Source organism: Myodes glareolus, chromosome X (assembly GCF_982192425.1).
Source record: "Myodes glareolus chromosome X, mMyoGla1.1, whole genome shotgun sequence".
Lineage (NCBI taxonomy): Eukaryota > Metazoa > Chordata > Mammalia > Rodentia > Cricetidae > Myodes > Myodes glareolus.
The window spans coordinates 54,966,523-54,990,070 of NC_142053.1; the positions used below are offsets into that span (position 1 = coordinate 54,966,523).

A 23,548-nucleotide genomic window follows, 5' to 3' on the forward strand; every position below is an offset into this window, starting at 1 on the left:
CAGTTCCCGCAGCCATTCAACCCCAAATAAAATCACACAGAGGTATTCATAACATTATAAACTGATTGGCCCATTAGCTCAGGTTTCTTTGTTAACTCTTGTAGCTTATATTAACCCATTGTTCTTATCTACGTTAGCCACATGGCTTGGTACCTTTCTCAGCCAGGCAGATCACAGGTTGCTTCTTCAGAGGTCTGGGCAGGACTGGTGGAGGGAGCTTCCTGTTTCCCAGAATACTACTGTTCTCATCTCCCCACCTCTACTTTCTGTCTGGTTGACCCACCTATACTTCCTGTCTGGCCAATCAGCATTTATTTAAAACATGATTGACAGAATACAGACAATTCTCCCGTACCAGATATGTACTCTAAAAATGAACTAAAATAGGGCTGGACAGTTGGCTCAGTATTTAAGAGCACTGGCTGCTCTTCTAGAGAGTCTGAGTTCAATTTCTAGCACCTACATGGTGGTTCACAACCATCTATAACTCCAGTCCCTAGGGAGTCAATACCATCTTTTGGCCTCCATGGCACCAGGGCATTCATGCAGTACATAGATACATATGCAAGCAAAACACCTATACTCATAAAATAAAAATGACCTAAAATAAAATACAAATGAGTCAGGAATGGTGGCACATACCTTTAATCCCAGTACTGAAAAGGTTAGAGACAAGCAGATCTCTGTGAGTTCAAGGCTAGCCTGGTCTACATAGTGAATTCCAGGACTGCCAGAGCTACACAGTGAGACCCTGTCTAAAAGTTAATTAACTAATTAATTAAATGACCTGTAAAGTTCACCTCAAAAGAACTATTTACTTGGAACAGTGTAAGAATGTTAAGTGTAATGGTGTTCTGCAAAACAAAGCTTCTCTTAGCTAAGAGCAAGAAAGTAAACCACAGTTCACCTAGTTCCTAAAGGGAAATAGTCCGACTAAGAGCCCTCCTTGGGCAAGATTAACTTTCAAAAACTGACCTAAAATACCATCCTAGCCAATGAGCTATATGGGTAAACAGCCTGCTAACTGGTACCATAGTGGCACAAGTGTTATAAGAGTAATCAACCATTTTTTGCTTTAAGACACGATCCACAAGACGAACCCATGCCTGATAACATTTAACTGGGTCAAGGACCAGGGGCTATGTGACGGCTAACATCACATTTAAAGTTTAGTTACTATGCTTGAGAGACCAAAAGACAAAGCTGTCTCTAACAAGTGGCTCCAGGCTTGTACAGGCTAAACCCTGTCAGCCCACTTCCCTTTATTCACAGATGTTGAAGGCTGTTTTCATTTGTTTGCTTTTTGGGGGGTGTTCTTCGTTTATTCTTCCCTCATATATTACATCTCAACCCCAGTTTCCCCTCCCTTCACTCTTCCCAGTTCTCCCCAACACCTCCCCTCTTCCCCAGAGTCACTCCTGTTTCCCTTCAGAAAAGAGCAGGCCTCCCAGACATAGCAACTAAACACAGCATACTAAGCTAAAAATGATTGGGCTTGTAAAATCTGCTGTTCTTGCAAGATAGTAGTCATAAGACTAACTATTATTTCTGCTTTTATAGTCAAATTTGCTCACTCTGCTCAAAAAGATGACTAGGCCAACTGCAAGACATATGTTAAAATAAGACCCTACCGACACGTAGGTGGAATACATGTAATCTTGTGGGGTTTGCCTTTATAAGTCCTGGTGCCAGGAGCATCCAACCCTAGTATTTAATAAAGCCTCTTCTTATTAAAATGTATTCATGGCCATGGCCAATCTTTAAGTGACCCCAGACCTATAAGAGCTACAGAGGTCATATGCCCTAGGAGAGAACTTATCACTATTATGTTAAGTGGACACAGTATTAAATTGATTCCTAATGGTTTATCACTATACCCATTGGTAAGTGCATCTCTCAACCTTCATCAAAGAGATTCTTTTTTGCAGTAGATAGGAGTAATTAACAAAGAGACTGACAACTAGTCAACATACAAAAAATATGAGACTACAGAGAGAAATTGGGTATCTGTATACAACCCCTCCTCCCAAGGCTTAGGAATAGTTGAAGAAGAGGGGGTGGAAACACTGTAAGGCCAGAGGTACTGGATAACTGTGTTTTCTGGACACAACAAGCCATCACATATATGAACTCACAGTAGCTAATAGAGCATTCACAGACTTGTCAAAGACCAAGCAACACAAAATCCTAGTATAGAGCAGGGAGGTGGTTATGAGGTCACACATGTAGCTGAAGAGCTATTAGCAGTGATAGTTGTTGGGTGAAGGAAGAGTCAAGTTTCTTCAGGGAGGCAGGACATGAGCAGCTAGGACCTACCAACCCATGGACATATGGACAGCAGTAAGTAGACAGTGATTTAAAAGCTCATGATGTTAGGACAGAAAAAGAAGTAGGAAGGATGGTGGAGAAATAGGGGATAAGTTTGTTCAGAACAATACATTATATATGTATGAAATTATCAAATAATGAAAAATAAAAATATGCATTTCCAGATGATAATTATATTTTTTGAGCATTTTTTTTTGAGACAGGGTTCCTATGTAGCCCTGGCTGTCCTGTAACTCACTCCGTAAACCAGGCTCGCCTTGAACCCACAGAGATCAACCTGCTTCTGCCTCCCTAGTGCTTCCATTAAAGGCGTGCGCCACCACCTCCTGGCTATATTCTCATTTTTAAAAAGCAGCAAAATAAAACTAAATTCTTATTGCAAGGTATATTAACTAAATTATAAAAATTCATGCACAAAAGATTGATAATGTGACATATAAAATCCAAAGAACAGAATTATAAGAAATGAGTTTGCAATGAAAAAGAATTTCATAACATATATACATATGTCCTGCATATATTTGTACTCAACTGAGAACTGAGTTTTCACATATCTTACTATTAGCAAATACATAAATTTTTCTTGGCTTTTTGAGACAGGGTTTCTCTGTAGTTTGAGTCTCTCCTGGAACTAGCTCTTGTACACCTGGCTGGCCTCAAACTCTGCCTCCAAGTGCTGGGATTAAAGGCATGTGCCACCTCCGCCCGGCTACAAGTACACATTTTTATTCTTGCTGTTCTGAGACATAGTTTTCCTATGTAGACCTGACTGTTCTGGAACTCGCTCTGTAAACCAGGCTGGCCTTGAACTCACAGAGATCAACCTGCTTCTGCCTCCTAAGTGCTGGGACTAAATGTATGCTGCACCATGCATGGCAAATACACAATTTTTTAAGACATCATTTATAGACAGACCTAAGGAAAGAATTTTACTTGGATCAGTATCTAATTTTGATGAGACCCATTTCAAAAGAACTTCTAAACTTCTAAATTTATTAAGTATCTCCTTTAATAATTAAAATGAACCAAAATTCGGCAAATTTGGAGCTGGAGAGATGGTTCAATGGTTATAAGCACTAGCTGCTATTCCAAAAGACCCAGGTTCAATTCCCAGCACTGCCCACATGGCAGTTCACAACTGTCTATAATCCCAGTCCCAAGGGATTCAATTCCCTGTGATAGCCTCCTAGGGCATCAGTCATGCATGGATATATACATTCAGGCAAAATACTCATATAGAAAAAATAAAATAAATTTTAAAAATACACTTAAATGCGCCAAATGTTGAGCAATGGGACATTATGTTGATAGACTTTTCCATTAAAGAAGTATGACTTAATATCAGAATCATTTTTTTCAATGAGGAGAGACCCCAGTCACAAAGTCAGGAAACAAATTCATGCAGAACAGACTGGATATAGCCCAGAGTTAAAGGAAATGTTAATTCGTTTGTTTAATGAGTTATCATTTCTAAACTATATACTTACTGCTATACCTCTATTATATGTCCTTGGATTACACAGTAAATAAACTTTGATAACAAAAGCATAAATGATGTAAGAAAAAAATTACAATCTGTATGGGTCCTATATAAATATTTTAAAAATGTACATATATGTATATATACATTCTTTCAATATTTATTTATATATACTGACTTCACAATTAAGAATGGTGTATTTTTAAAAAGGCACTAACAATGCCAGGCAGTGGTGGTGCACACCTTTAATCCCAGCATTCAAGAGACAGAGGCAGGCAGATCTCTGTGAGTTCAAGGTCAGCCTGATCTACAAGAGCTAGGTCCAGGACAACTAGGGATGTTAAACAGAGAAGCCCTGTCTCGAAAACAAACAAACAAACAGAAACACTAACAAAACAGGACAGGACCACAAAACTGACTCAGTGAATACAAAATTATGTCCCAAATCTTGATGACTAAGTTCAAACTTTAGAACCCACATGCTAGAAATAACTGTTGAGAGGCCTCAGAGACCTGCCGCCAGGGAGAGTCAGAGGCCCAAGTGACCTGCTGCCAGGGAGCATCAGAGGCCAGTGACTGCTGGGAGTAACGACAGCAGTGGCTTCCAGAGGCGATCTTCCAGAAGCTATTGTAAGAAGTTCCTCTGGGAAAGAGCACCTGTGCCCCAGCCAGCATCCACTGCCATTCTCGATATGAGATACTCCACTGCGGGAGCGACCACCAGAACCTCAGCCACACCTACACCTAGAATGACCCCACCTGGAGGAGCAACCACTGGAGCTGTGGCCGCATGTGCACCTCGAGGAATGACCATCTATCTGAACTTTGGGCCCACTTGCACCTGGAGGAGTGATCGCCGGAGGCTCTGCTCTGCCTGCACCTGAAGGAGCAATCAATGGGGCCACAGCCCCCAAGTACACCAATTGGAGGAAGAGGGACCCCTTGAAGCACAGGCTCCATCTATACCGATTGGAGGACGAGATGGGCAGACAATAAGGTAAGAGTATACTCAACAACATAAAGAGCAATATGGCACCACCAGAATCAGTGCTTCTACAACAGCAAGACCTGAACCTCCCAACACAGATGAAAAGGAAGAAAACGACCTTAAAAATAACTGTATGAAGATGATTGAGGCTCTTAAAGAGGAAATAAAAAATTCCCTTAAAGAAGTGGAGGACAAAAAAAAGACAAAAAAATTGGAAGAAATCAACAAATTCATTAAAGAAAACCGAGAAAAAGCAATCAAACAGGTGAAGGAAACTGAAAGAGAAGCAATAAAGAAAAAAACCAAGGGAATTCTGGAAATGGAAAATTTCATATCAAATGGATATGAAAACAGAATCCATCCTTCTGTTGCATACAAGAAACACACCTTGATCTCAAAGACAGACAATACCTCAGAATAAAAGGTTGCGGAAACGATCAGAAACCATAAACACAAGCATAAACAGCAGAATACGAGAGATGGAAGAGAGGATCTCAGGAGTTGAAGATACAATAAAGAAAATAGATTCATCGGTCAAAGAAAATGTTAAATCCAACAAATTCTTAACACAAAATATCCAGGAAATCAGGGATACCATGCGAAGACCAAACCTTAAAATAATAGGAATAGAAGAGGAGAACTAAAGCTCAAAGGCACAGAAAATGTATTAAAAAGAATCACAGAAGAAAACTTTCCCAACCTAAAGGAAGACCTGCCTATAAGTACAAGAAGAGAAGCTTATAGAACACCAGATAGACTGCACCGAAAAAAAAGTCCCCTTGACACCTAATAATCAAAACACTAAACATACAGAATAAAGAAAGAATATTAAAGTAAAGGGAAAAGGCCAAGTAACATATAATGGCAGACCTATTACAATTACACCTGACTTCTTAAGGAAACCATGAAAGCCAGGAGGTCCTGAACAGACACTAAGTGACCGCAGATACCAGTCTACCATATCCTATTGTGTGATGTGTTACTCTCTTGGCTTTTGAGGGGCCCAACATCCTGCTCCCAAAATTCACACATGGAAGCTTATTCTTAGTTATGAATGCCTGGCCTTAGCTTAGCTTGTTTCTTGTCAACTTTGTTTTTTAACTTAAATTATCCTGAGTATTTTTTGCTTATGGGCATTTATCTTTCTCAATTCTATATACCTTTCTTTACTTCTTATTCTTTGGTTTACTGTGGTGTAGCTGGGTGGCTGGCCCCTGATGTCTTCCTCACTCCCTCTCCTCCCAAATTTCTCCTATTTATACTCTCTGCCTGCCAGTCCTGCCTATCCTTCTCCCTGTCTCTCTATTGGCCATTCAGCTCCTTATTATGATCATCGGGTGTTTAAGACAGGCAAAGAAACACATCTTCACAGAGTTAAACAAATGCAGTAAAAACAAAAGTTACACACCTTAAAATAAAATTCCCCAACAATACCCAGCAAAACTTTCAATCACCATAGATGGAAAAAAAAGGTATTCCATGACAAAATAGATTTAAACAATACCTGTTCATAAATCCAGCCCTACAGAAAGTACTAGAAGGAAAACGCCAACCCAAGGAAATCAGATACAACACAAAAACACAGATAATAGATGATCTCACAGCATCAAATTTCAAAGAAAGGAAATGCATACACAATGCCACCACCACCAACAAAAACAAAAATAACAGGAAATAGCAATCATTGGTCTTCAATATCCCTTAATATAAATGGATTAAATTCGCCTATAAAGACACAGACTAACAGATTGGATATGAAAACAGAATCCATCTTTCTGTTGCATACAAGAAACACACCTTATCTCAAAGACAGACAATACTTCAGAATAAAAGGTTAGAAAAATTTTTTCCAATCAAACGAGCCTAAGAAACAAGCTGGTGTAGCTATACGAATATCTAACAAAATAGATTCCAAACTAAAATCAATCAAAAGAGACAAAGAAGGAGATTTCATATTAGTCACAGGCAAAATCCATCAAGAGGAAATCTCGACACTGAACATCTATGCCCCAAATACAAGGGCACCCTCATATGTAAAAGAAACACTTCTAAAGCTTAAATCACACATTAAACCCCACACACTAATAGTGGGAGACTTCAACACTCCACTCTCACAACTGGACTAGACTGCCAGACAGAAAATTAATAGATAAACAAGGGAACTCACAGATGTTATGACTCAAATAGACTTAACAGACTTCTATAGAACATTCCATCCAAACACAAAAGAATATAACCTTCTTCTCAGCACCTCATGGAACCTTCTCTAAAACTCATCACATACTCGGCAACAAAACAAACCTCAAAAGATACAAAAAAAAGGAATAACCCCAAGTATTTTATTGGATCACCATTGCTTAAAGTTAGAATTCAACAGAAACACTAATTTCAGAAAGCCCACAAACAAATGGAAATTGAACCATGTTCACTGAATCACCACTGGGTCAAAGAAGAAATAAAAAAAGTAGTTAAAGACTTCCTAAAATTCAATGAAAATGACCACACAATATACCCAAACTTATGGGACACAATGAAAGCAGTGCTAAGGGAAAAGTTGATGGCATTAAATGACTTCATGAAAAAGTTGGGAAAATCCCATACTAGCATATTAACAAAACACCGGAAAGCTCTAGAACAAAAAGAAGCAACTCACCCAGAAGGAGTAGATAGCAGAATCAAATTGAAGGCGAAATCGATAAAATAGAAATAAAGAAAACAATATAAAGAATCAATAAGACAAGGGGTTGGTTCTTTGAGAAAGTCAACAAGATTGACACACCTTTATCCAAACTAACAGGGAGAGAATATCCAAACAAACAAAATCAGAAATTAAAAGGGGGACCTAACAATCGACACTGAGAACATCCAGAGAATCATCAGGCCATACTTCAAAAACCTATGCTCCACAAAATTGGAAAATTGAAAGGAAACAATTTTCTGTATAAGTACCATATACCAAAATTAAATCAAGACCAAAAAACAAATTAAATCTATAACCCATAAAGAAATAAAGTCATCAAAAAGCCTCCAAACCAAAAAAGGCCCAGGGCCAGATGGTTTCAGCACAGAATTCTACCAGAATTTCAAAGAAAGGCTAATACCAACACTCCTCAAATTATTCCACACAATAAAAGCAGAAGTAACACTACCAAACTCTTTTTACGAGGCTACAGTTACCCTGATACCCAAACACAAAAAAGAAAGAGAATTACAGACCAATCTCCTTCACGAACATTTTCCTGACCCCTAAGCTTGGCTTCCCATGTGTACTACACAAAGCCTGTTTTGGTGTTTGCTTTTGTTTGGAGTTTTGGTTTTGAGTAAAGCCAGCTTGGAACACTTGATTTTCCTGCCTCAGCCATGAACGTGCTTGTTATGCTAGGCTGTTTATTGACAGCCTTCCAACTACACAAACTGTAAGAGCCAACATCCAGATGAGTTTTGCTCATTACATGTATATTCGAGCTATCTAGTCAATGACTATTTCTCTAACTCTGTACTGTTTTCATTGTTAGAGTTTTCAATGTTCTTTTTGTTTGCTTCTTCTTCTTTTGTTTTTTTTTTTTTGAGACAGGGTTTCTCTGTAGCTTTGGAGCCTGTCCTGGAACTAGCTCTTGTAGACCAGGTTGGGCTAGAACTCAGAGATCCGCCTGTCTCTGTCTCCTGAGTGCTGGGATTAAAGGCGTACGCTATCACCCAGCTCAATGTTCTATCTTAAGAGATTTGTGAATCCAAATTCTTCCAATACATTTGTAATTTTAACATTGTGTCAATGATGGATTTGATAAATGCACCTTATGAATGGCCCCCAAGTCGCTAACAAGGTTGAAAATGGTAATCTTACCAATGGCCTAAGAAGATACAGACACTTCTGCCACGCCCATACATCATCAATACATTGAATCAGCAGGCTTGATGAAGAGTCAAGCACCATTACCTAGCTTTCACTTTCAGTTTTAGGAGGAACAGACAGCTTTTACCTCTATGAAGCCTTTCCTTTCCTGGCACCACTTCAACTCAAGCAGAACTGAATTAGTCATCTATCTTCCCTACAATTGTACCTTCCCTCACCTCTCCGCACCATATTACAGCAATTTGTTAACAATTCTGTCTCTGTAACAAGGCCAAGCTCTCTTAGAGAACAGAGATTTACGTTCCTTAAAGCCTAGCACAATCACCAAAATTTTGTCAGCACTAAAACTTCTGAACATGCCTTGCAATTCAGATATAAACAGTTCCTGTTTTCACAGTCAGTGTTACCTATGAAGTCTAAAGACACTTTAAACACACTTACCTGAAGCAAAAAGGAAGCTGCATAGCTCAATAGAGAAGGATGCTGGACTAAATTTAAACTGTATTTATACTCTGTGACTCCAGAATTTTCTAAGCTTTGGGGATCAACGTACATTCCTTTATCAAATGGTTTGGACATCCATAAGCAACGAACCATAGCTGTCAAATAGTAATTAAATTCTTGACAGATCTTGCTGCTGAGATTGAATTCCGATTTTGCCTAATGGGAAAGAAATAGAATGGTCATTAACATCTATTATTCCTTTCCTTTTTATTCTTACCAGGTCCCAAATATCTATATTCAGTTTATTAAAATGGTGATTTAACACAGATTCAGCCTTCATACCTTCTTTAAAACGTTGTTTTTCTTTGCAGCTGTCAAATTATTGTGATACCTAATAATAAAATCAAATATAAGAAAGCATTTAAAATGTCATCAGATGTAATGCTTTGGAATGTAAAATGAAAATTTTAAAATACACATTTTAGGGCCAGGGAGATGGTTCTATTAGAGAAGTACAAGTACCTGACACTGGATTTCTAACACCCATGTGAAAACCAGGTTTGGTTGCATGTATTCCTAACCCTAGCACTGTGGGGGTTGGGAGGACTAAACAGACACAGGCAAGTCTCTGGAGCTCTCCAGCTAGTCACTGTAGACAGTCAGTGAGTGCAAAGCAATAGTGGAATACACCTGATATTGACCTCTGACCTCCACATGAATATTCTTGAAAGTACACAACACATTCATGCACAAGTACAATTTAAAGTAAACAAACGCAAATGTGCAAAGCACTAATATCTAATTATCTCATTAAGGATTTTACACTTTTATGGTACATTTTCCACAAAGAATTTTTAAAGTTATGGTTTATGGGTAGAGTTCAGTATTAGATCACTTGTGTAGCACGCATGAAGCCTTGAATTCAATCCTGAGTACTACAAAACAAACAAACAAACAAGAGGCTCTAAATTTAGTTGGAGGATGACAAGAAAGCTCAGGGGGAAAGTGCTTGCCATGAAATCTGACCACCGGAGTTCGATCCCCAGAATCCACATGAAAGTATAAGGAAAGAACTGCCTATACAAGGCTGTTTCTGACCTCCACAGATGCACTGTGGCACCTGCGCATCCACACACATAAATACACAATACTGATAAGTTTTTAAAGACTGAACCAGACATTCCAGATGTGCTCTTACTGTAAATATAAACAAACAGGGAAAGACATTCTTTTAGTGTTTTGTGATTAAAGAAAGCAGTCAATCACTGATACAGAACACATATTCTTTATGTAAATAAAACAAGGTACAGCAGGCCAGGGAGATAAATGAGCAGGCAAAGACTCCTGACCTCAAGCCTGATGGCCTGACCTTGATGCCTGGATCCCACATGGTAGAAGGAGAGAACCAACTCAGAAGTTGTCCTATGACTACACATGTATTGTTTTACTTACCCATACTTACACACACACAGAAACCAATAACAAAAATCCCAAATAAATGTGAAAAAGTTAAAAGGTACAGAAATCCAGAAATGTAATTTTTGTTGTAGAATATTATCTTAAGGTGTGTTACATTTGTTTATGCTCTGGAACATTTGTTTTAAAGGTGCAAGGATTGTGTTGCATTTTTTTTTATGCTTCATTTGTTTAATTCTGTGAAGCTGTGTTACTTTCCCTGTCTAAAACACCTGATGGTCTACTAAAGAGCTGAATGGCCAATAGCAAGGCAGGAGAAAGGATAGGTGTGGCTACCAGGCAGAGATAATAAATAGAAGCAGAAATGAGGAAAAGAAGAAACAAGAGAACAAGGACAATTGGATGTCAGGGGCCAGCCACAGAGTAATAGTGAAAGCAAAATATACATAAATAAGAAAAGGAAAAAGTCCAGAGGCTAAAAGGTAGATGGGATAATTTAAGTTAAGAAAAGCTGGACAGAAACAAGTCAAGCCAAGCCTGAGCATTTATAAGTAAGAATAAGCCTCCATGTGTATTCATTTGGGAGCTGGGTGGTGGGCCCCCAAAAGTAAAACAAACAACCACAATTTTTTTCTATCTGCAAACTATTATCTAACTCATTTCTACATATTTTAACATTGACAAAACTTAGGCTGAAAGGTCCTAAAGTTAAGTATTAAAAATAATCTTGGTCCACAAGTAAAAGAGCAAAAGGTTAGAAATAATGCTTAGAGGGTCACATAACTGGCAATAAATAGTTCCTATTGCCTCCCAGAAAATATCCCTTTGACTAGAGAAAATACATACACTTCAACACATATCAACCAATGATTAATTGTTCTTTAACACACAGAAATTTTAATTAACAAAGCTGAGTGCAACACTGTCATTATATAATAAGCCAATCTACAGCAAACACTTTAATTCCATATGCCCTACTGGGAGAGGGGTAAAAATAGCACAGCTTCCATTTTAGTGTTTAAGGCACCTCTATAATGCATTTTCAAATCACTTTGAAGTGAAATATGCCAGACTCAAAGAAAAACACCATGTTTCCCCGATTTGTGGGTCCAATGGTTTATATAGATAGAAAAATATTTGATATATGTGTGTGATATATAAGCAGAAGCAAGACTAGATAAAGGAAGTGGACTAGCAGCAAAGGGGGAAAAGGGGCAAATAAAGCCAAAGAACAAGAAACCTGTCTGTAGAAAAACCAGCACTATATACAATGAGGATAATACAATAAAAATTTTAAATAATAAGCAAACTTTTACAATAAAAATTTTAATTTTATTAAATTTAAATTTATTAAATAATTAAAATTTGTAAATAATGAGGTGATGGTAGTACACACCTTTATTCTCAGCAATTGGGAGGCAGAGGGAGGTAGATCTCTGTGAGTTTGAGGCCAGCCTGGTCTACAGAGTGGGTCCCAGGACAGTTAGGGCTGTTACACAGAGAAACCCTGCCTCAAAATAAGAAAAAATTAAATAATAAAAATAATAACATAAAGAATTTCGAGCCAGACTTGGAGGAAGCAGCATGGAAAGTTCATAGATGAGTTTTATGTCAACTTGACATAAGCTAAAGTCATCCAAGGGGGGAAACCTTAATTGAAAAAAGCCTCTAGAAGAGCAGAAGCCAGGAGCAAATCCAGTCCCAGAAGCCAACCCAGTCCTGGGACACTGGTGAACCAGGATTGAGCCAGCAACCTGACCCAGAGTCAGCGATCTCCACCAGAACCAGAGTGGGACAGAACAAGCTACCTAGGGCAGAGAGCTAACAAGCTCCACTGAGAGCAGAAGTCAGGAGCAAATCCAGCCCGGGAGCCAACCCAGTCTTGGGACACTGGTAGATCCAGGACTGCAGCCAGCAACCAGATCCAGAGTCAGCAATCTCCACAAGAACAGGTACAGGGGAGTAACCGCTGAGCAAGTGACCCAGAGCCAGAGACAGCTGAGGGTCCAGACGTGAATCTGGGACCTTCAAGGGAGTAGACCTAAGCCAGGACCCTGATGGGTCTGGGCGTGAGTGAACCTGGGATCTCCAAGGGAATAGGCAGGAACCAGATATCTCGGCGGGGCCAGGCATGAGTCTGGGTCCTCAGAGAGAGTAGGTCTGAGCCAGGACCTCTGTGGGTCCGGGCATCGGTCTGGGACATGGAAGGGAATAGGCAGGAACCTTTGCAAGTCGAAGTGTGAGTCTAGGACCTCTGAGGGAGTAAGCAGGTCCTCTGTGGGTGGGGGGGCACCCAAGCCTGGGACCACCGAGGCAGTAGACAGAGCCAGAAATCTTTCTAGGTTCAACTCCAAGCCAGGGACTTCTGCAGGAGGGGATCCAGACCAGGATTTACAGAAACATGGCAAAGCCGGCAACCTAGGCCAAAGTAGGCCTGAGACAGCAAACTGCAAGGGAGCAGACCAAAGCACAGTAGCACTGAGCTATCTACAGGAAGATCAAGTAACCAACAGGGTAACTAGAACTGTGAAACTGACTGTACCACAAGGAACAACCATCTGAACTCTGGATTCACCTAGAAGATTATACAACAGAATGGCAGACAGCCCCAACCACAACTATTAGAGGAAAAGAAGAGTAAAAAAGTTAAGATCACACACTATACCACAAAGAGCAACACAACACCAGCAAGACCTGAACAACCAAATATGGATGAACCAGAAGAAAATGACATAAAAAATAACGTCAAGAGAATGTTTGAAAGTCTTAAAGATGAAATGAGAAATTCCCTTAAAGAAATGGAGGAAAACTAGAAGTCAACAGCAATACTAATTCTAGAAAACCCACAAACACATGGAAATTAAACAATGCTCACCTGAATCATCAATGGGTCATGAAAGAAATAAAGGGAGAAATTAAAGACTTCCTAAAATTCAATGAAAACGACCACACAACATACCCAAATTTATGAGACAAAATGAAAGCAGAGTTAAGAGGAAAGTTCATAGCACTAAATGCCTATATAAAGGAGCTGGAAAAATCCCACACTAGTGAATTAACAGAATATTTGAAAACTTTAGAACAAAAAGAAGCAAACTCACCTAAGAGAACTAGATGGCAGGAAATAATCAAATTGAGAGCTGAGATCAACAACATAGAAACAAAGAAAACAATACAAAGAATCAATGAGACAAAGAGTTGGTTTTTTGAGTAAATCAACAAAATAGATAAACCTTTATCCAAACTAACCCAAAGACAGAGAATATTCAAATTAACAAGATAAGAAATGAAAAGGGGGACATAGCAACAGGCATGGAGGAAATCCAGAAAATCATCAGGTCATATTTCGAAAACCTGTACTCCGCAAAATTGGAAAACTTAAAGGATATGGACAACTTTCTGGATAATATCACTTACCAAAATTAAATCAAGACCAGATAAGCAAATTAAATAGACCTATAACTGCTAAAGAAATAGAAACAGTCATCAAAATTCTCCCAACCCAAAAAATGTTCAGGACTTGTAGAATTCAGCTCAGAATTCTACAAGATTTTCAAAGAACTAATACCAATACTCCTCAAATTGTTCCACACAATAGAAACAGAAGGAACATTGCCAAACTCTTTTTATGAGGCTACAATTACCCTGATACCCAAACCACACAAAGACATTATTAAGAAAGAGAATTACAGACCAATCTCACTCATGAACATTGATGCAAAAATACTAAATAAAATACTGGCAAATCAAATCCAAGAATATATGAGAACCATCATCCAACATAATCAAGTTTGCTTCATCCCAGAGATGGAGGAATGATTCAACATATGAAAATCTGTTAACATAATCCACCATATAAAAAAACTGAAAAATAAAAACCACATGATCATCTCATTAGATGCTGAAAAAGCTTCAACAAAATACATCATCCCTTCATGATAAACGTCTTGGAGAGCAGGGATACAAGAAACATACCTAAACATAATTAAGGCAATATACAGCAAGCCAATAGCCAACATCAAACTAAATGGAGAGAAATTCACAGTGATCCCACTGAAATCAGGAACAAGACAAGGTTGTCTCTCCATATCTATTCAATAGAGTTCTTGAGGTCCTAGCTAGAGCAAAAAGATGAGAAATGGAAATCAAGGGGATGCAAATTGGAAAAAAAGAAATCAAACTCTCACTATTTGCTGATGATATGACAATTTATATAAGCGACCCGAGAAAATTCTACCAAGGAACTTTTACAACTCATAAACACTTTCAGTAATGTAGCAGGATACAAGATTAACTCAAAAAAATCAGTAGCCCTCCTTTACACAGATGACAAATGGACCAAGAAAGAAATCAGAGAAACATCACCCTTTACAATAGCCAGAAATAGCATAAAATATCTAGGAGCAACTATAAACAAAGAAGTGGAAGACTTGTATAACAAGAACTTTAAATCTTTGAAGAAAGAAATTGAAGAAAACACCAGAAAGTAGAAAGAACTTCCATGCTCTTGGGTACGTAGAATTAAAATAGTAAAAATGACAATCCTACCAAAAGTAATCTACAGATTCAATGCAGTGCCCAGCAAAATCCCAGCAAAATTCTTCAAAGACATGGAAAGAATGGTACTCAACTTCATATGGAAAAGCAAAAAACTCAGTATAGCCAAACAATCCTGTACAATAAAAGAACTTCTGGAGGCATCACAATCCCTGACTTCAAACTCTACTACAGAGCTACAGTACTGAAAACAGCCTCGTATTGGCATAAGGACAGGAGGACCAAAGGAACCAAACAGAAGACCTGGATATCAATCTACACATCTTCAAACACCCGATTTTTGACAAGGAAGAAAAAAAATATCAAATGGAAAAAAAGAAGGCATATTTAACAAGTAGTGCTGGCATAACTAGATATCAACTCGAAGAAGAATGAAAATAGTCGGGCTGCAGTGGTGCAAGCCTTTAATCCCAACACTCAGGAGGCAGAGGCAGGCGGATCTCTGTGAGTTTGAGGCCAGCCTGGTCTACAAGAGCTAGTTCCAGGGCAGGCTTCAAAACTACAGAAAAAAACTATCTCGAAAAACCAAAAAAAAAAAAAAAAGAATATAGACCCATATCTATCACCATGCACAAAACTCAAGTCCAAATGGATCAAAGACCTCAACATAAAGTCAGCCACACTCAACCTCATAAAAGAGAAAGTGGGAAGTATACTTGAATGCATTGACACAGGGAACCACTTCCTAAATATAACCTCAGCAGCACAGATATTGAAGAGAAACAATTAACAAAAACTGAAAAGCATCTGTAAAGCAAAGGACACGGTCAACAAGACAAAATGACAGCCTACAGAACAGGAAAAGATCTTCACCAACCCCACATCAGACAGAGGTCTGATCTGCAAAATACACAAAAAACTCAAGAAATTGGATACCAAAAGAACATAATCCAATAAAAAAAAATGGAGTACAGACCTAAACAGAGAACTCTCAACAGAGGAATCTAAAATGGTTGAAAGACACTTAAAGAAATGTTCAACATCCTGAGTCATCAGAGAAATACAAATCAAAACAACTCTGAGATTCCATCTTACACCTGCAATAATGGCCAAGATAAAAACACTGATGACAACTTATTCTGGAGAGGTTGTGGGGTAAAGGGAACACTTCTGCATTCCTGGTGGGAATGCAAGCTGGTACAGCCCCTTTGGATGTCAATGTGGCAATTTCTCAGAAAATTAGGAAACAACCTCCCTCAAGACCCAGTAATACCACTTTGGGGTATATATCCAAAGGATGCTCAATCATGTCACAAGGACATGTGCACAACTATGTTCATAGTAGCTTTGTTTGTAATAGCCAGAACCTGAAAACAACCTAAATGCCCCCTGATCAAAGAATGGATAAGGAAAATGTGGTACATTTACACAATGGAGTACTATACAGCAGAAAAAAATAACAACACCTTGAATTTTGCAGGAAAATGGATGGAGCTAGAAAACATCATTTTGAGTGAGGTAACCCAGACACAGAAAGACAATTATCACATGTACTCACTCATAGGTGGTTTTTAAATATAAAGCAAAGAAAGTCAGCCTACAAATCACAGTCCCAGAGAACTTAGACAACAAGGAGGACCCTAAGTGAGATTAACATAGATCTAATTTACATGGGAAGTAGAAAGTAGAAAAAGACAAGATCTCATGAGTAAATTGGGAGCATAGGGACCTTGGGGGAGGGCTAAAGGGGGGCAGGGAGAGGCAGGGAGGGAAGCAGAGAAAAATATAGAGCTCAATAAATATCAAAAAAATACCAACATAACTATTAGAGCTTCATATTAAAAGAACATATTCCCCAAAACCAAGTTTCCTATTTCCATAGACCCTGGAAGAAAATTGATAGGAATTTTAATTTTATTATAGTTAAATGATGAAGATAGAATTATGATGTAGTAATTCATCAAATGATTTAAAAGGAGAGTGGGACTTGTACCTGTACATAATGTAACAAAGCTGGTTCAAGATACTGGCATCCAGGCTTAGGAGTGCAGAATGGAAGATCACAGGAGGAAACAACACCAATAATGGAAGGTCATAATTTACATATATGTCACACACCTTTTGGAAAGAATGTTAATATTGATATATATATATTATTTTCTGTACATCAATGAAGTTTAATCAAAGAATCATTAATATAAGATAAGCAATAATATATCATTACATTTGAACCTGACTAATTTCTAAATTAAAAGGATAGCTATAAGTTTGTTTAAAACACAACTCATCAAACATCAACCTTAACTCAGAAAATTATTTCTATAAGATCATTATTAAAATATTTAGCTAGGCCAGGCGATGTATGTCTTTAATCCCAGCACTCAGGATGCAGAGGTAGTTAATTCTCTATGAATTTAAGGCCAGTCAAGGACACACAGTAAGATCCTATCTCAAAATAATAATTATTTATATAATTATTATATAAATTATTATTATTACTATGATCATCATCTTGGGGCTGGGGAGATGGCTCAGGAGCTAAGAGCACTGTCTGTTCTTCCAGAAGAGCCAGCACCCATATGGTGGCTTACAAGCATCTGTACTCCAGTCAATCCAATGCCCTCTTCTGTCCTCTGTGGCACCAAGTATGCATGTGGTACACAGACATAGATGCAGGCAAAGCACTCATACAAATAAAAGTAATTAAATCTTTAAATTTTTTTTTCATTTCATCTTAGAACTTGAAAAACATGTTACAGCAAGGGAACATTTTTATCTCCTTAAATTTCTGAAATATTCATTTATCATAATCAGTTAACTGGCAACCTGGAAAACAAAGGGGCACATTCTTTTAAACAAATACGTAACATAGACCAGAGATTAGTACCAGAAGGCAGAATGTTTGTCTAGTATAAACAACGCTCTGGTTTCAATATCCAGCACCAATATAAACTAGGAGTGATGATTTAAGTCTTTAATCCCAGAACTCCAGGAGAGGATTGGAGGATCCTCAATGTGCTGGCTAGTTTTCTGTCAACCTGATAGAAGCTAGAGTCATTTGGAAGAGGGAAGAAGCCTAACTGAGAAAAGGGCTCCTTCAGACTGGACTATGGGGAACCCTGTGGGGCATGTTCTTGATTGATGTGGGAGGGCCCAGCTCACTGTGAATGGTGCTCCTTCTGGGCTGGTGATCCTGCATGGCATAAAAAAGCAGGCTGAGCAAGTCATGAGGAGCAAGCCAGTAAGTAGTGATCCTTCATGATCTTTGTATCAGCTCCTGCCTCCAGGTTCCTGTCCTGAATTCCCTTCATGATAGACCGTGACTGGGAAAGGCAAATTGAAATAAATCACTTGCTCCCCAAGTTGGTTTAATCATGGTGTTTTATCAAAGCAATAGAAATCCTAAGACACTTGGCTATACATCAAATTTATGGCCACCCTGGGCTACATGAGACCTGCCTCAAAACAAACAAACAAAACTAACTAGGCGTTGGAGAATGAATAGAGAAAACTGGGAAAAGGAAGATTATAATGGGTGCTTTGTGGTGGTTACAGATTTACCCATGTTAAATCCTATAAAACAGTAAACGACTAGAATTATAAAAGTATTAGGTACCAGGGAAAAAATGAAGAATGTGAAATGTCAGGAGTACAGATCTGAAAAGGCAATGTAACATTTTCTTTTGTTCTGCCAGGGGATAGAGATAAACAATAAAAAAAAAATGACTCTAGATACAGACTTCTGCCTAGGACCAGCTTTTTAATAGGTCAATCAATGTATTATAAAATAGTATCTGAACTAAAAACCAACCAGATATTTTTCTACAATTGTTCTATGAATGCTGTGAGACAATGGTCTGTACCCTGCCATTTGTATTTTAATAAAATGCTGATTGGCCAGTAGCCAGGCAGAAAATACAGGTGGGGTAACCAGGCAGGAAGTAGAGGCAGGGCAACAAGAATGCTGGGAAGAGGGAAGCGCAGTCTGCAGCTGATACCCAGACAGAAAACATAAGATGTGACTGCCTCAGTGAAAAAGGTACCAAGCCATGTGGCTAACACAGACAAGAATTATGGGCTGATATAAGTTATAAGAATTAATTAATAAGCCTGAGCTACTGGGCCAATCAGTTTATAATTAATGTAGACTTCTGTGTGATTTCTCTGGGACTTAATGACTGCAGGAACTGGGCAGGACTAGGACCGGGTGAGACAGAAACCTCAGTAAACATATGAAAGTCAGTTACTCTTGTAAAACTACACTTGCTCTATTAAAGTCACTCAGATAAAAATAAAGTATTAATTTCAAAACATGGTTATTTTAACTACATAGTAAGATCATAACTTACCTTCATGATTATATCTGAAATTTAAATTATAGGCCAATAAAGTTACTACCTATCATAACTGTGATTTGTATACTACCTTCTCAAAGAAGTCCAAAATAAAGTGCAACAGCAATGTATTGTTGCTCTCCAAGCGCAATGCCGTCAGGGACAGCCAGCCCACATACTCAATCAACTGAACCAGAGAGGTCATGGTTTCACCCAAAGTTGTCTCTCTGTAATAAGAAATTATTATAATCAGATACACACCAGAAAAAGTGTTCAGTTTCCAAGCTAAAGGTAAGCAATATAAAGCAATAGATAGATAGGGAATTAAAAAAACTATCAGTTCTCTAATGTATAATTCGATTTCTTTTTTTTTTTTTTTAAAAAAAGCACAGTTATCAACCATAGTATTGTGGTTAATCCACCAACCCAGATGCCTCTCAACTAAAGAATGGATAAAGAAATTAATACACAATAGAGTATTACTCAGCTGTTAAAAACAATGGCATGAGGAAATTCAAAGGCAAATGGATGAACAAGAAAGATCATCCTGAGTGAGGTAACCCAGACCCAGAAAGACAAACAGGGTATATTCTCATCATAGGTGGATATTAGCTGTAAAATAAAGGATAACCACGCTAATCAACAGACCTAAAGAGGTTAAGCAACAAGGAGGGCTCAAGGGGGACACAGGGATCTGAGAAGGGGAAATAGAACAGATTTTGTGGGTGGACTGGGGGTAGATAGGGATGGGTACAGGAGGGACCTGGAGAGGAGGGAGAGAGTACTGGAAAAGACAACTAGAGCTGGGGAGCATTCCGGGTAGATGTAGAAACCCAATGAAGTGGGAACACCCTAGTGAAGCCTCCTAGTAATGGGGGATAGCAAGCCTGAACCGGCCTTCTGCTATAAACACGCAAGGCTCCTAACAGTGGGACCAAACTAGCCACAAAGCCTTCAACCTACAATCTGTCCTGCCTGCAAAATATGCTGCAGTAAAGCTGGTTTAGAGCTTGTGGGAGTGACCAAGCCATGACTGGACCAACTTGAGCCCATGCCACAAGAGAGAGCACATGCCTGACACTGCCTAGATGGCCAGGGACCAGAGGCTGGACAGCCCAGAGACCCAGGATAGAACCAAACATGACTGCAACAAAATGCAATGAAATGATTCCTAATGATATTCCACTATACTTATAAATCAGTGCCTAGCCCAATTGTCATCAGAGGAGTGTAATCCAGCAACCAACAGGAGCAGATGCATAGACCCACAGTCAAACATGAGGTGGAGAAAGGAACCCCAGAGAAGAGGGAGAGGAAGGATTGTAGGAGCCACAGGGCCCGAGGACACCACTAGAACAGGGCCCACAGAGTTAACTGAGCAGGGCTCATAGAGGCTCCCAGAGACTGAAGCAACAAACATGGAGTATGTATGGGTCTGAGCTAGGTCCTCTGCAGATATGTTATGGTTGTGTAGCTTGATGTTCTTGTAGACTCCCAACAATGGGAGTGGGAGGTATCTCTGACACTTTTGCGTGTGCTTGGAACCCTATTCTTCCAACTGGGTTGCCATATCCAGCTGTGATATGAGGGGCTTTGTGCCCAGTCGAAATGTATCTTGTTATGCATGTTCAGTGGCTATCCCTAGGATGCCTGCTCCTTTTTTTTTTTTAAGGGAAACAAAGGAGTTGTTGATCTGGGGGAAAGCGGACATAGGGCAAGGGACGGAGGAGTAGAGGGAAGGAAAACTGCAGTTGAGATTAATGTATAACAAAAGAATTACAGCTAAAAATAAATCTAAAAGCACAGTGATCACTCTAGGTCTTTAATTTTTTTTTTTTTCAGATAGGGCTTCACTATGTAGCTCTGGCTGTCCTGGAACTCACTACTACATAGACCAGACTAGCCTTGAAAAAAGCATAATGTATAATAATACACAATCTGGGATAACATATAGTCTCAGAGTTTAGAAGATGCTGACTCTCGCACACTCACTACCATGATGCTTTCAATGACAGAAGCATGGAAGTATTAGCAATCATTTAACAAAGCAGACAATAACCTGTTTACTTGCAAACTGACATAGCATACTTGAGTTTTGGCAGGACTTCCCAAATGTGTCACAAATGATGGCAAACAATGACTGCTCCCAGAAACCTTTTCTTTTTAAGGCAGTACTGGATACACAACCCAAGCCCCACTGCATGCTAGGCAAGCGCACTGCCACTGAGCTACATCCTCAGTCCCAGAAGAGACTTCTTTAGAAATCACTGTCATTCTAAAGAAAACAATCCATGCTTCAGAACAGCCTTACACTCCTACCCCAACCCCTGCAGTATGTTCAGCACTCCCAGATGCCACCTGTTAAATGACAACAGCACCTTCTTGATAACCATCGCTGCAGCCAGAAATGCCCCTGGAAAATGATAGTGGGATGGTCTTCTACCCTTTTCTTCTTAGGATCTATCACTACAATTTACTCTCTTCTGGTAGCTTACATGGCAATTGGTCATATAATAGAAATAAAACATTATACTAATTTCCAAAATGAATTACTGAAAACTTATAAGCTATACTGAACCTTTGTTGTGTTTGTTTTATTAATTATCATGTGTGTACACGTGCACAGGCGTACAGGTCACAATGCACATGTGAGGTCACAAGATAACTCTCAGAAGTCTATTCTCACCTGCTACACTGTGGGATCTTGCAATTGGACTCAGGTAGTAAGGCCTCTAGTCAAGCATCTGCTAAGCGACTGGCACACAGGCAATAATATTCAATTCCGAATATTATGACAAGGCTATCTAGACACATGCCCATTTATCTGCTTTAAAAGCACTGTTCCTTTTCAGATGGTCTCCCTAAATTTATGACACAATTATGAAAAATCTGGGCTAAGAATTTAGCTCAGTGGTAAAGCAATGCTTAGCATGTATGAGGCATGAGTTTCATTCCCAGCATCACACAAAAGAACAAGAAAAAGGAGGACTTGTGGAAAGACTTACAGAAACTGTAAGATACTTATTTCAGGGGTGTCTGAGATACACTGCAAGCTGACCAACGGTTATACAAGCATAAACACTGTTCTGGTAGTATTTCTTTATAATGGTGGTTCATAAATTAAAGCTTGACTAGAATTGTGGGAGTGGTAAAACAAATTACTGATTCACCTGTAGGGCTTAACTCAGTAAATCAGAGCAGGGTCTAACAATTTTAATATTTGAGAAGTTCCCAAGTGGTATTGACACTACCATACACTTTACTGAGAATTAGACCTTTATAATATTTCTTCACTAGCTGAGCATGGTGGCACACATCTTTAATTCCAGCACTTAGGAGGCAGAGGCAAGCAGAGCTCTGTGAGTTTGAGGCCAGCCTCATCTACAAAGCGTGAACCAGGCCAGTCAAAGCATGAACAGTAAGATGCTATCTTTTTTAAAAAGATATCTTCACTACCCACTAATGCTCCATGTTTCATTTGCTTTTAAAAGTGGTCATAAACATATGGAGAAACACTATAATGAATGGGAGGAATTTAAACACAATTTTTCCAGGCTATCCTATTTCTAACTCTCCATTCTCCCACCCAAACTCTAAGGATAAAAAGGAAAACAAACCTGAGCTCAATGTTTGGACATTGGTTCAGTTTGCAATTAACAGCTGTGTGTGAGAGCTGGGTATGTAGCTCGGTTGGTACAATGCTCCCCCAACACACTCACTGGAAGTGATTCCAAGCACCACCCAAACTGAATACAGTGCTCTACTCCTACAGGCCTAGCACTTGGAAAGCACTTGAAGGAGGATCAGTAGTTCAAAGCCAGTCTCATCTGCACAATATGTTTGAGGGCCACTTGGGATATATGAGACCCTGTATGAAAAAAGAAAATGAAAATGATATGTGTTGGGCTGGAGAGGTGGCTAAGAGGGTAAAGCATTTGTCATATATGCCTGACAACCTGAATTCAATGTTCAGAACCCATAGACAGTGGAAGGAGCAAAACAACTCCACAGCATCGCCTTCTAACCTTCCCACACACTGTTGGCATGCATGTACATACATAAACACATGGATTAATAATAGAACGACATTTTAAAAACTCTTGATTTTGGTATCGTAACAGCACCACTTTAACAAGTGAGACAGTATCTGGGTTTCTCTAAAGAATAGTCTAAGGAGAAAAGTAAATAGTGAAAGGCAGTTTGGGGCT

The 23,548-nt window shown here is 39.0% G+C and overlaps 1 protein-coding gene across 2 annotated transcripts in view; it reads right to left on the reverse strand.

Annotated features, from left to right (window-relative positions):
• Cenpi (centromere protein I) overlaps window positions 1-23,548 on the reverse strand; it is a 64,326-nt gene that overhangs the window by 9,004 nt on the left and 31,774 nt on the right. For both annotated transcript variants that reach the window (XM_085684759.2, XM_085684758.2), the window contains exons 17-20: window positions 19,432-19,567; window positions 17,000-17,124; window positions 9,436-9,484; window positions 9,091-9,309 (exon numbers count right to left, since the gene is read on the reverse strand). In XM_085684759.2, coding sequence (XP_085540885.1) covers window positions 9,091-9,309; window positions 9,436-9,484; window positions 17,000-17,124; window positions 19,432-19,567 — 529 coding nt within the window. The remainder of the gene's footprint in view (window positions 1-9,090; window positions 9,310-9,435; window positions 9,485-16,999; window positions 17,125-19,431; window positions 19,568-23,548) is intronic.